The sequence below is a fragment of the Monodon monoceros genome, unplaced genomic scaffold (assembly GCF_005190385.1).
Source record: "Monodon monoceros isolate NGI ecotype Baffin Bay Population unplaced genomic scaffold, NGI_Narwhal_1 Super_Scaffold_16, whole genome shotgun sequence".
Classification (NCBI taxonomy): domain Eukaryota; kingdom Metazoa; phylum Chordata; class Mammalia; order Artiodactyla; family Monodontidae; genus Monodon; species Monodon monoceros.
The window spans coordinates 74,481,000-74,496,044 of record NW_021703772.1 but is presented as its reverse complement, the minus strand read 5'-3'; the positions used below and the strand labels follow the sequence as shown (position 1 = coordinate 74,496,044).

The following is a 15,045-nucleotide window of genomic DNA, read 5'->3' as shown; positions in this document are numbered from 1 at the left end:
CGGTCCGGGAAGATCCCACATGCCACGGAGCGGCTGGGCCCGTGAGCCATGGCCGCTGAGCCTGCACGTCCGGAGCCTGTGCTCCGCAACGGGAGAGGCCACAGCAGTGATGAGGCCCGCATACCAGAAAAAAAAAAAAAAAAGAAAGAAAAAGATGAATATCAATCAAAGAGAAATCAAAATTATAAGCACAGGGCTTCCCTGGTGGCGCAGTGGTTGAGAATCTGCCTGCTAATGCGGGGGACACGGGTTCGAGCCCTGGTCTGGGAAGATCCCACATGCCGCGGAGCAACTAGGCCCGTGGGCCACAACTACTGAGCCTGCGCGTCTGGGGCCTGTGCTCTGCAACGAGAGGCCGCGACAGTGACCGCGATGAAGAGTGGCCCCCGCTTGCCGCAACTAGAGAAAGCCCTCGCACAGAAACGAAGACCCAACACAGCCATAAATAAATAAATTAATTTAAAAAATTATAAGCACAACCAATCAAAATCATAAGCACACTAAACACTAGTGAGGATGTGGAGCTACAGGAGCCCTCATTCATTGTTGGTGGGAGTGCAAAATGACACAGCCACTTTGCAATGCCATAGTTGGGTGGTTTCTTACAAAACTAACCATATTCTCACCATATGATCCAGCAGTCACACCTATTGATATTTACCCAAAGAGGCTGAAAACTTATGTCCACACAAAAACCTGCACATGGATATTTGTAGCAGCTTTATTCGTAATTGCCAAAACTTCGGATCAATCAAAATGGCCTTCAGTAGGCGAATGAATAGATAAACTGTGGTCCATCCACACAATGGAACATCATTCAGCACTAAAAAGAAATGAGCCATCAAGCCATGAGGAGACATGGAGGAACCTTAATGTGTATTACTCAGTGAAAGAAGCCAATCTGAAAGGGCTACACACTGTATGAATCCAACCATATGACATTCCAGAAAGGGCAAAACTTTGGAGACAGTAAAAAGATCAGTGGTTGCCAGGGATGTATGCAGGGAGGTGAATAGGCAGATCACAGAGGATTTTTAGGGCAGTGAAAATACTGTGTGTGATACTGTGGTGGTGGATACATGTCATTATACATTGTCCAAAACCATAGAATGTCCAACATCAAGAGTGAACCCTTAAGTAAACCATTGACTTTGGGTGATTATGATGTATCAATGTAGGTTCATCTTTGGTAAAAAATGTGCCACTCTGGTGAGTGATGTTGATAATGGGGGAGGCTGTGAGTATGTGGGGCAGGAGGTATATGGGAAATCTCTGGAATGTCCTCTCAATTTTTTTTGTAAAACTAAAAGTGCTTTAAATTTTTTTTTAAGTTATACTTAAAATCATAAGCATAGCATCTAGGACAAGGTGTCAACTGAGAAAATTTCAATTGTAAAAATTCTACTTAAGTATCACTTTTCAATAGTATCTTTGATTGAATAGATACTATTTATTTTTTGAATGCACTTAGTATCTTTAAGAATTTAACCTCAGTTGTAAACATTCTTCTGGCTCCTAGGCTAAAGAGTATCTGTGGGTCTGAAATCAGTAGAAATCTTCCCGAGCACTAATGTAGCTGAAATTATCACCTGACACGTTGGCTTTCTGCTTACCAGATTGCTTTTAACTTTGTGAGGTAGTTCTGGCTACCAGACTTGTTTGTTCTCTCTGAGTAAACAGTCTTACATCTCCAGAGGCATTTTTCATAGGTTCATAAACAACATTTCTCTTAAAAACATCTTATAAACGTGCTGTAACAGGAACTGTTCTCAAACAGTCTTCATTTCTGTTGATTTTAATGTTTAGGTGGGAACTGGAGTGTTAGAGACCACATGAAGAATGTATATTTAGGAGGAGAAAGGACTAGTGGTTGAAAACTAGGCTTCAAGGTTCACCTGCCTGCTTAGAGAGCTGTCAGCCTCAGCATTACGTTAAACGTGAAGGAAAAAATGTCTCTGCACCATGGTTTGCTGGGGCTTGCATTTGATTATCTGTCCTTTTGGAGCTTTATCTCTATGGATTTATTTTTCTATTTATGATGGGGTCTAACCCGTCAGAGGAAGATTCTGGACTGTATACAAAGTATGGGAATTGCAAATCTTGGGGCTTCTCCATGTTTTATAGCTTTTTGACCCACTGGATCATTTCTAGCCAGCTGTAAGGGAGGGTGGGAAGTGTGATCCAGCAGTGTTCTCTGGAAGAAGAGAAAAAGTTTTAAGCATCCAGCCATTAAATCTGTGTCCTGACTTTAATTTCTAATCAGTTTGACAAATAAGCTGCATTTTTTGGATAACAGTTTTATTGTTAGAGTTTATACCAAAGACTTGTATTTTCTTCTCTTGTTTAGAACCCTGTGCCTAGATTCCTGGAAGAATTGTTTTTCTCCTAAAAACACAACTAAATATGTTGGGGCTGTGTCTGATATCTAAAGCTCGATGAAGATTCTGAACACATTGTATTTTCCATAAGGCGAGTTGAAACTAACTCTATATGGTTAACCGTTTCTCAGAGGCTTGTTTCATGAAAGTACTGAAATTATGCAGACAGAGCTGGAAATGTTCTTTGAAGTGCATCCTATCATTTTCCTTATAATTTTGGTTTTTATTTAACACTTCGCTCCCAAAGTGGGGCCATGGCAATATCTTTGAGTTATAACTCACATCAGGCCTTCGAGGAGTTTGTGATGCTATTTTATTGCTGGCATACAAAATCCGCGAGGTTAACTGTACTGCGATAGGTCACACAGTGAGTCAACGACTGAGCTATGATTAGCGTTGACAGCTGGTGAGCTTGTAGGCTGTTGCTAACTGAGCAACATTGACATTCATTTTGATTTGACTTTGCATTTCACTTTCAACTATTTATCCATTTTAAGGCCTCCTTAAGAAACTTTTTAGGGATATTGTGGGACTGAGGAAACTTTCTAGAAATGCTTTGGGAAAAGTCTACTAGCTTCCCTCTCCAGCTTAATAGTTACATTGTGTTAATGCTAGGTAGGCCCCCTTTTGGTAGAGCTTGCAAATTAAGAAAATAGATGCATTAAGATGTTAGACAATGTTAGGCAAAATAATTTTACATGCTTTATTTCAAAATTTGTGATTTTTCAACAAAGAAGTTCTGAGATCCAATTATATGCTTGTGGGTATAAACTAGAAAAATTATAAATGTGTATATATTTGATGAAATAATTCACCGAGAAATGGAAAACGTGCATCACAAATTATACCCCAAACTATTTTGAACTTAAAATTAAAATGCAGCCAAGGGCCATCTGGATTGAGAAACTTGGAAATGGTCCTTTGGCTCATTGGGTCAGCATTTTATTCACCTGAGAGGGATGTGGGGGGGAAAGTGAGTCCCATTTCAGTTCTGTATCCATTTCCAAATGTATGTGTTAGGGAGGTTTTTAAGGAAAAGTGCTATTTCGTGGAACCCTCGGTGTCACTGCCTGGGGTGTCTGGCCATGGGCAAAGCAGGTTCTCTCAGACTTCTGATTCCACTGGCTGCCATCAGCTGTTCCCTGCAACGCTGGTGCCTGCAAGGCGGGTGGACCTAGAGCCCTAGGTAACCCACACATACAGGGAAAGATAACCTAGCAGAGCTGAGGACATGGGATTTGGAGTCAAACTAGGGATCAGATTCTGATTCTCTCAGTTACTTGCCCAAAGAATAACAAAACTCCGTTTCCTCACTGGTCAAAGGATGACTCCCTCCTTTTTTTTAAAATTATTATTTATTTTTGCTGTGTTGGGTCTTCGTTTCTGTGCGCGGGCTTTCTCTAGTTGTGGCAAGTGGGGGCCACTCTTCATCGCAGTGTGTGGGCCTCTCACTATCGCTGCCTCTCTTGTTGCGGAGCGCGGGCTCCAGACGCGCAGGCTCAGTAGTTGTGGCCCACGGGCCTAGTTGCTCCGCGGCATGTGGGATCCTCCCAGACCAGGGCTCGAACCTGTGTCCCCTAGCATTAGCAGGCAGATTCTCAACCACTGCGCCACCAGGGAAGCCCCACTTCGGTGTCATGGTAAGACCCAAGGGACCTGACTTGTTATTGTGTGGGCTAGCAGCAGCTCTTCTTCCCTCTCTGCACTCCCTGCTCTCAGGCTCCCTCTCTAGATCCTTTCATTCTCAGCACACTATTGGAATAGAAGAGCAATATCAAGTTCAGACACCTCCAAACACATATTCTATGTCTTTAAAATACTTATTTGAAAACTGGTAAAACGTATCCCTCAAACCTCAGATCACGTAGTTATGTGATTTTATTTGAAGTAGGTTCAGACAAAGCCAAAGGGTTTTCCCTATTTTTCAGCTATAAAAAAGTTGTATAATTTAATGATTTGGCTATGTTGTGATTGGTATTAAAAGAGCTTCCTTGCGATTTCTTAAAGGAATCACAACCACTTAAAGGCGCGATAGCACCTTCAAGGTGAGCTAGAGCTCGTTTCTCAGCCACCCTAGAGAGATGGACTTGTTTTATTTTCTCTTGTCTGGTCCCCAGTGGAGATGACGGTCCACCTATTAGCCAGTCTTCCTACTGAGTAATCATGAATCCCTCACCCAGTACGTTTATATTGAGAAATGTTGCTTACTGTCCTGTAAGTATAAGAAGAAACACCATTGTTTAGAATCAAAGTGATTCAGGAGGTGAAAGGTCATTAAAACATCTTAGGATTCATTCTAAGGAGATGCTTATTGCATTTCCTTTCCAGGAATATGGAAATATGGTATTTTTCAGTGAAAAGAAAACATGAAGCCATTCCCCTTAAATCTAATGAATCCATTATCAATATATATGATTCAACCACATAATGAGAGAGAGAAAGAGAGAGAGAGAGAGTGATAGTTGCAGTAAGAAGTGATTTGCATGAAACCCTACGTTATTCTCCAATTATTACTCTACATGATTACAGGACAACCTGGTTGTTAATTGCATGCGGTCTTTAAGTATGCATTTCTTTCAGAAATAGACACTAATTATTAGATCTTGTTTTCGGTCTCACCTGAAGTTGCAAATGTCTAGGATATATATTTTTTTAAATTTGCAAGTCTAATGGTGTACAGACATAGTAAAACTGATCTCATTCTGAATCCCATTTTGTTCTCTGGGATGTAAACTCTCAAAGATTATGAACTCGCTTTCAGTTCTGTATAGGTGTTCTATGTGCCAGTCTCTTGACAAAAGCCATATGTTTGCTCTCAGAATGCTGGAGGAATTTTATGTTTTTAAAATGTAGAGGAACCTTTGCTTACAAGTTAAAAAAACCCCACCTACTTCCCCACAGCTCACGATAATTAAATATAATCAGAAATAACAACATCAAAGTAATATTAAATATTAGGTATTCTCCTAATTCTACCAAGAAAAGAATTTTTTGTTTTGGATCTGTGCTTGCACTTATGCTAGGCACAAGGCAGTTTGCTTTGTGTCTTGGGCTCTCCTTTCTTCTGACGTCAGTGGCTGAATTAGGTAATAGATCCTGAATCTGATAGTGCTGGACTTGTCCTGTCTTTAGTCCAGGCTTAGCAAACTTATATGCCTGCAGGGGCCAGGCTGGGATGATAAAAGTGTGAAGCCAGTGAGTGGGAATCCTGGGCTAACAAGGGTGCACAGCCCTGCCTAAGGGCAGCAGCTACTGTTCAGTTTCAGCAGATATCAGATAGAAATCCTAATTTTTATGTGAAATATAGCAATTTATGGTACTTATTTATATTATTTTTTAAGTTGAAGTATAGTTAACTCACAATGTTATATTAGTTCCAGGTGTACAACATAGTGATTTGATATTTTTATAGATTATGCACCAAAGTTAGTATAGTATTAATGACTACATTCCCTGTGGTGTACATTACATCCCTGTGACTTATTTATCTTATAACTGGTAGTTTGTACCTCTTTATTCCCTTTACCTATTTCTCCCATCCTCCCACCCTCTCCCCGCTGGTGACCTGGGTATTTACCTGAAGAAAATAAAAACATTAATTCAATAAGATACATGCACCCCAGTGTTCATTGCTGCGTTATTTACAATAGGCAAATATGGAAGCAACCCGTGTCCACTGACAGAGGAATAGATAAAGAAGATGTGGTACATATATGCAGTGAATATTAGCCATAAAACAAGAGTGAAATCTTCCCATTTGTGACAACATGGATAGACCTGGAGGGTATTATGCTAATTGAAATCCGTCAGATAAAGACAAATACTCTATATTTTTAGTTATATGTGAAATCTGAAAAACGTGAACAAATGTTACAAAACAGAAATAGACTCACAGATATGGAGAACAATTTTTAAATATTGGATGTGTAACTCACGTTTTTAAGAAAGTAGTATGCTGACCAATTCACTACAATGACTTCTGGTTTTAGCACATGCTGTGCCAACTTCCTTTCCTGGCATTTTCACCCAGCTAATGCCTATTAGTCTTTCTTGACCTGATTTAGCTGTGGTTTCCAGGAAACCTTCTCAGGTCTGGCTCATGCCTCCCATGGCTCTTATAGCTTCTTCTCTATCTTTAATCCACCTGTTAAGCAATATTATAATTTCCTCTTTATCTTTTTGTTTTGTCCTCCAGTCTGTAGAATCCTTGAGGGCCTCCACTGGATGAGGGAGTGCAGTGGTGTGTGAGGTGTCTTCTTAGGTGACTTAGGGCATATTGCCTTTCCAAGCCTTCTCCCAGAATCTCTGGATCAGTCCAGATTCCTGTTTAATCAACTGCCTTGATTAATTTGTCTGCGAAGTTTGATTAGCAGGCCTGGGAAGATTTGGAGCACAAAGGTCCCCTTTCTTAAAGCGTGCTGTTACTTACCACTACTGTTTTATTCCTACTGCTTTTCTTTTATTTCTCCTCAATCGACATATTCTAGGGAAGGTAGAGTGCAGATGTGTTTCTGTGACTCAAAGCCATATGAAGCACAAATGAGTCTTTCTCTTGTCATAATTATAAGGAGGGCCTTAGGCTGTGTTTACTGCCTCTAAAATAAACTTGTGCTTAGCTTCTCAGTTGCAACACTTTCCAGCTTTTATGAAAAAAATAAACAAAAATAAAGTGTTGTTTTAAATGTAGTGTCAGAAATTAAATAAATTACCCTCAATAGTGCCGTATATTTAAAAATATATATTTTGGGAAGGATTGCTCAGCAAAACCCCCACGACAGAACCATACCACAAAAACCCCCCAAACTTCCTGCATTTGATAACTGGTGATATCTCATCCTATTATAACGATTTAGTCTATTTCTTAATTTTTCTCAAATTATACATAGAATCAGTATGTTGTAGTGATGTAAAACTTAGTCTGTGTCACCAGGCTGCATAAGTTCAATTCCTAGCTCTACCATATACCAGCTGTATAATCACAGGCCAAGTGCTTAACTTCTGTGTCTCAGTTACTCCTTCTGTAAAATGGAAATCATAGTAGTACCTAACTCATAGAGTCATTGTGAGGATCAAGTGAGTGAAAAAAGTAAAACCCTAATAATAATGCCTGGCACGTAATTGCTGTGTATATGGTTACTTATTATTATTTTTAAAATAATTCTACAGTATTTCTATTGATTGATTGATTGATTGATTGTCTGTGTTGGGTCTTCGTTTCTGTGCGTGGGCTTTCTCTAGTTGCGGCAAGTGGGGGCCACTCTTCATCGCGGTGCTCGGGCCTCTCACTGTCGTGGCCTCTCTTGTTGCGGAGCACAAGCTCCAGTCGCGCAGGCTCAGCAGTTGTGGCTCACGGGCCTAGTTGCTCCGCAGCATGTGGGATCTTCCCAGACCAGGGCTCGAACCCATGTCCCCTGCACCGGCAGGCAGACTCTCAACCACTGCGCCACCAGGGAAGCCCCTTATTATTTTTTAAGTCAAGTTTATTGAGGTATGATTTGGGGTGTAATTTACATGCAGTAAAATTCACCCTTTATAACGTACAGTTCTGTGAGTTTTGACAAGAGCATATGGTCATATAACCACCACCACAGTCAAGATATAGAACATTTCTATCATCCTCAAAAGCTCTCATGTTCTCTGTGGTCATTCCTCCCCACCACATCTCCAGACACTGACCATCACTGATCTGTTTTCTGACCATATACTTTTGCTTTTGCAGAACATCATGTAAATGGAATCATGCCCTATGTAGACTTCTGAGTCTTTCTTCTCTCACTTAGCACAGGGATTGGCAAACTTTTCTCTAAAGGGCCCGGCAGTACATGTTTTAGGCTTGCAGACCATACCTTCTCTGTTGCAACTACTCCTCTCTGCTACTGCAGTCGTGTACTAGGCATGAATGATTGGGTGTGGCTGTGTTGCAATAAAACTTTATTAAAATAGGTAGCAGCCAGTTTTGGGTGGAAAGCCATAATTTTTCAACCTGTGACTTAGCATGATGCTTTTGAGATCCATTCATGTTGTTGTGACTATCAGTAATTTGTTCTTTTTATTGCCAATTATTATTCCAGTGCATGGACACACGAGAGTTTGTTTAGTCATTCACCAGTTGAAGGATGTTCGAGTTTTTAATAATTTTTGGCAATTATAAATAAAGCCACTGTAAATATTTGCCTACAGGTTTTTGTGTGAACACAGGTTTTGATTTCTCTTGAGTAAATCACCTGGGGGGCGGCACTGTATGGTAAGTGTGTGTTCACCTTTATTAGAAACTCTCAAATTGTTTTCCAAAATGGCTGGATTATTTTGCATTTCCATCAGCAATATAGGAGAGTTCCAATTGTGTTGTATCACCACCAGCACTTGGTATTGTCCATTTCTTTGTTAGATTTAAGCTACTCTGAAAAACTATGACGCATCTTAGAAACTAAAGATGCTTACCTTTATGTTGTATTAGGTCAAAAGCTCTTGAAGGGTTTTACACGTGGAAATGACATTATTTGGGTTTTTACGTGATTACCCCAGCTTCAGTATGGAGAATGACTTGGAAGAACGAATGGTAACTGTGTGAAGACCTGTAGGAGGATATTATTTTAATATAGAGGAAAGGGAAGATACCTGGACTTGAAAGGCAGTGAAGATGATGTGACTAGATGTGAGAATTTTTTTAGGTGGTGGAATTTATAGAACTCAATGACTGACCAGATAGGAGACTTAAGAGAGTGACACAAGCAACTAGATATATAATGGTACCTTCACTGAAATGAGGAAAATTTATAGGGAAAAAGGTTTGGGGAGATAAAGTTATCAGTAGAATTTTGAGATAATGTGAGACATCGAAATGAAGTAGGAAGTTTGATATCCAGGTTCTGGAATAGGGGAGCATAATTGAGGGTCAGGGTGGTATGAAAGATATCTGATAATATGGGGGAAGATGATGTTCCCTAGAGAGAGTTTTTAGTCATCTGAGAAGAGTGAATAGGACAGACTCAAGAGGAACCTCAGTGATTAATGTTGGACAGCAGACAAACATCCAAAGGAAACTAGAGAGTGAGTTCAAGAGGCTGGAGGGAGAGAGAGAGAGACAGAGACAGAGACAGAGAGAGAGAGAGGTCGTCATTTCAGACTGACATCTTCCAGATGCTGAGGTGAGTGAATGTGCTGAGATGACAACTGAAATGAAGGATGAAAAAGGCTCACTGGGTTTGGCAGCATAGTGGACATTGGTCAGTGTTGGTGGTCTGGTCATGGTGGTGGTGCTGGTGTATGTGAAAATCCATATTAAACTTGAGTTGGGGAGTGAATAGGAGGTGAGGCAGTAGAAAAGCAAGGGTATACAGTTACTTCAAGAATTTTCAGGCTGATTGTTAGAAACATAGGTAAGAGACATTTTTTACTGTTTGTTAGGATGAGACAGGTTAGAGCGTACCGATGAGAAGTATGAGGCAGGGGATGAGGGCAGGAGAAACAGCATAGTCAGTGGAGAGATGCACAAAAGGCATGAGAAATGCCCATCAGATCTGGTGTACTTGCTGAAGAAGAGGTTCTGCTGAGTTTAATCTCCATGGTTGCAACCTGTGAGCAGAGTAGAGTGGGGTCTGTTAGTATTGCCAAGTTCTAATGAACTCTACCATAGTACCGTCCTTACATTTATTTTCAACTATTTCTAGAGAACTTACCAAGCAGCAAATGTCAGCACAATTCTTTTGATGTGTGAAAATGCTCTGGCGTTTAGTCACTTGTCAGTCTCATGTTCAAGTCTTATCCATCTGTCATGGCCCAGTTGAAAGCCTCAGATGAAAGACTCTCCCTCTCTAATCTGAATGGTCATAGCTTGGTGCTTTTTTTTTTTTTCCTCTATTTTGGCATTTGTTCTTGTATGTGTTTACCGTGTGTGTGTGTGTGTGTGTGTGTGTGTGTGTGTGTGTGTGTGTGGTTTTTTTCATTCTTCTCCTTAGATGATGGAAAACAAAGACCATGACTGAAAGGCGTCTTATATTCTCCACAGCACCTAGCCAGTTACATTTATTTAGCTTGTTACCTTAAATGCATGTAAATATGAACATGGGGAAATGGTTATTAGCAGACAATTAGGAGGAGTTATATAAGGAAGCGCAAGATTTTTGTGGTTTGGAATCTGAATTAATAGTCTGAAAAATTATGGTACCAGATTATAACGTTTTGTATTTATGATACTTAGTAAAATATGTTTTGAAAGTTTCCTGTTCCCTGCTATTAAGGAATCAAATTATTTAACAATAATACAACTCCTCTTTGGTGTAATTAATAGTTTACTACCTACTTTCATATCATTATTCCCTTACTGATAGTAACCCAAAGTTAAAGAGATAGAGACATCACAGGGGTTTCATCCCACGTTGCAAGTGAAGAAACCAAAGCCAGAGAGATAATCGGTCAAAAATCCCTTTACTAGTAAACACAAGTGCTAAGATATAAGCCAGGACCCTCTGATTCTAATCCAGGTTTCTTTCAATGTGCTCTATGGCTTTTAAGTTTTTTTTTAAATAGAAATCCAATTATAAGGAGCACTTTGGTCTATTTTATTTAAATGAATAAAAAATCACTTATCAGAACAATCTCTTGGTCAGAGCTAAGACCACCTTTTCTGGAAGAAGCTTGGCCTTGTGGTTCAGAGCTTCATACATGGCCCTTCAGCAGAATGGGAAGAACGCTGCCCCTGTGGATTGTGCTGATGCTGTGATTTAAAGAAAAGAAAATAGAAGCCACATATCTGTGGAATACTAACTGTTAGAGCAACAGTGACCAGCACTGTTCAGTATAGTGAACGAACCTGGTATTCGCATTTTGGAGAAAAAACAGATACATATCTGTTTTTCTAAGCTTTTGACTCTGACTTACTACTTTTGTTAATATAAAGACTAGCATCATTTTTGATTTAGGATGATAACTTATATTCTAATGAAAGAACTAGAAATAAGGAAGGTCATTATCATTTAGGGGACTATGGCTGGCTTTAATTATATTATTGTTAAAGCTTTCACAAATTGAAATAGCGTGTATTAAATATATAAAATCTATAATTTTCTGTTAAAACGTTGAATGGGGAAGCCTCTGACTAAAATCTTTATATAATATTATTCCCATTGGCCAGAGCTGATTTTAAACTGGATAATAATGTCTGTTGTGAACAGATTCTTTTTAATTGTACTGACTTTAACTTATAGATCCCCAAACTCAAGAATATATTTTTGTCAGGGGAATTAAAGAATGAAGAACATATACTTGTAAGAAATTGCGGAAAGGCATAAAGTGCTTTTTCCTCCTCCTTTCCACACTTTTAAATGTTATCTGAATGAATGGCTGCTACCGGGTAAAACATTTCCTTATGTTCTCCTATAAATTGTCTTAGACAAGGTATTCGGGAATTGCTGTACAGTGTGGGAATTAATTGAACTTGGTTGTATATGAAACCAAAACGATCAGTTGAGATATTGAATCTGAAACCAGGTGTTCCACGGTTAAATTGTTATGATTCATGGAAAAAAAAAAACAAACCCACAGAATTTTAAGGACTTTTTTTTTCTCCAAGGCAGTTGGTTCTATCACTCACTCCATGTGGACTGTAGACTCCGGTCTAGCTCTGGTTATCCTTATCTCCATTACAAATCTTTTTTTAGTACATTGTAAAATGTATTAAATTGGCATTCCAGACAAACATTTGAAAATGGTCTTTTACCTCAGGTGAACCTGGCCTTTGTTGAAGCAGCAGACTACGTCTCAGAACCTGTTAACAGGGAGCCTCCTTCCAGAGAAGCTCAGATACTGACTTTGAAAAACACGTCTGAATTCGATGTACTTGTCATTGGAGGAGGAGCAACAGGAAGTGGCTGTGCCCTAGATGCAGTCACCAGAGGTGAGTCCTGGTGTGGGTGGATGTAACACAGGTAAAGGTTTCATCTGTCCTTCTGATATAAACACACAGTGTGCGCTCCGTGCTGGGAAGTCACGTTTCTGTTGCATTGCTTAATTTTCCATTCTTTGTGAAGCACCTTCCCGTTGTTAAAATGTAGGTACTTGCACAATTTTGAAATGAAGTATAGTTTGTCTTTTACACTGAAATGAATTTATTTAAAAAGAAAACTTTATATTCCTGTGAATTCATTGATTTGATGTTCTGGTTAGTTTTTTTTATACACAGTAAAGTACATTTATGTGAAATAAAATTATTTGTGTATCACCTAAAATCACATTTATGTCAGTGATTTATCTTTAATAAAAAGATTTATTAAAATGAATTAATCTATTAAAATAATTCTTTTTGTTTCTCTATTAAAATAATCTCTTCCAATGAAATACAGACTACAGTTTGGGAAACTCTAGTTCAGGTGACTGAATAATGGAAAAGACTTGCTAACCTGTAGTTCTGTCTCACTCTATTAGTCAGCTTCAGGAAAGATATTATGAGAAGTTCTTTCAAAATGGCAACAGGATATATAAAGAAAGAAATTTTAGTATGGAACACCAAGGCTCTTACATATGATATGTTTAATGATTTGCTTCTTTTGCCTGTGGTTATTAGTGTGGAGCTTGGAATCAAAGAAATCTGAGTACATATCATGGCTGAGCTGCTTTATCAAGATGTATGTATGTGCATACACACACACATGCACATACACTTAAGCAAGTTACTTAATTTCTCTAAGGTCCCTCATCTTTCAAATAAGGAAAGAAATATCTTCCGTTAATGATTGTTATGAGGATTAAATGCATAATCATGAAGAGGATTTAAAACAGTGCTTGTCACACAAAGTAGAAACTCAGTAAATTGTAGATAGTATTATAGCTGCCATTAATAACATGAAGGCAAAAGACTTTTAGAACCAATTGTCCCGGAGAAATAATCCTTTGTGATTATTTTTAGATATATCAAATTGGACTGGGTACTGCTGCAAGGAATTTTGACTCCAAATTATTTTAGTTACTATATAAGGTTCAGTATTCATTGCAGTTTCATATTCAGTGGTAATAGTTTATTACATGGAATAATTTTTCTCAGATTAAGTTACTACCACACCCACCCTAGACTTAGTTACTTTGCATATCTGGTAGATTTTAGTTTTACAGAAATGAAATAAATTTCGTGAGATTAGGCACACATAAGCCAAAAAGTACACTAGATTTACTGTGATTGCACAGGACCCCCACTTGAGTTTTGATGCATGTAGACATCACAGCCTAGGTCCTTTCTGTCAATTCCAATAATGGTAAATTCACAATAATAAGTCCTGGAACATACTCAGTTTCCTGGCACACCCTAATATTTGTATAATTTTGTCTCCATCCATAGTTTATCATTTAAGCTGCATTATCCTGGGACATACTAAGTCAGATGGAAAGAAGAGTTGAAGTTACCTCAAGGTGTTTGAATTCAACACTCTTCCCTGGAGTCCTGGGAAAGAGAGTGTCAAGAGAAGACACAGGCAGTGTAATGGGAGGTCTCGTTTGGGACTGCCCCAGCTGTCCTGGGACTACCCCAGGGCTTAGAAGTTACCAGATGACAATTTTCTATGTCCAAGAGGATCGTTTCTCCAGTAGGGTTCAGAAAAATATTTCTTGCTATCTCCACTTATGTTCATGCTATGTACTGAAGTATACAGCAGTTCTTTTTCTTTCATTTCAACAAATATTGGCTGAGTGCCTGCTTTATGCATGGCAATATTCAAAGTACTACATGAGAATACAAAGATGTTTGATCCAGGCTCCACCCTTAGGTTGCTCCAAGTTCTGTAGTTCTGTAGTAAACTGAGTTACCCTATAGAGAATATGTGCCTTTCAGGAGGCTTGGGGGCATTGTTATATCTGCATAGAATGGTCTGGAGAAAGCAAGCTGCTATTTAGCACGGGTAGAATTTTAGTAGGCAAACATTGCTTGCTGGAAGTGTGCCAATCTGAGGGAGCATGTGAGAGGAACAGTGTGTGTGGGAAACAGCCCGTGTTTCAGTTGGGATCACCCAGGCTGTGCTGGGGAGGATATGAGAGAAGTGCAAAGGCAGGGCTGGGCCTGGGATACCGGGGAAAGGCCTTTGGACTTTACTGAACAGGCCCTCTGAGACAGTGAAGAGCATTTGTGATGAGGAAAGGATAGGCAATAAGGAAGAAGCAGGGGCTAAACTTTTAAGAGATCTAGAGACAAATAAAACAGAAAGGACGTAACTTGCTGGTGTAGTAGGATATGAATAAGGGAGGCAATATGTGCAGGAATTGTTTCTTCTTTCTTTTCGTTTTAAGATAGGAGCCATCTGAATATTTCTGTAGGCTCAGAGGAGAGCCTTAACATGCAAATAATAGAAGGCTGCATGTGGAACAAGCTCTCGGGAAAATACGCGGCATGGGATATCAAAGATGTATCTTAGCTTTGGCAGGGCAAGAAGAGACATTTCTCAGGGACGAATACAAAGTGTAAAGATTCTAAGGCATAAAAGAGGGAGTCTGTGTGACTCTGAAGAGCTATTCTTAAACACTCAAAAAGAAGTGAGATGTGCTACTTATGGATAGGAGTAGGGACTTGGATGTAGAAAAGATTTAGAGAATGTGATAGGAATAGGGGTTGCTTTGCTCTGGTTAGAAAAGGATATCTCTGTGTGTGTGTGTGTGTGTGTGTGTGTGTGTGTGTGTGTGTGTGTGT

General features: G+C 39.3%; 1 protein-coding gene across 1 annotated transcript in view; it reads left to right on the top strand.

Annotated features, from left to right (window-relative positions):
- GPD2 (glycerol-3-phosphate dehydrogenase 2) overlaps positions 1-15,045 on the top strand; it is a 132,165-nt gene that overhangs the window by 42,202 nt on the left and 74,918 nt on the right. Inside the window, exon 3 of the mRNA XM_029225955.1 lies at positions 12,102-12,273. Within this exon, the coding sequence (XP_029081788.1) occupies positions 12,102-12,273 (172 nt within the window). The remainder of the gene's footprint in view (positions 1-12,101; positions 12,274-15,045) is intronic.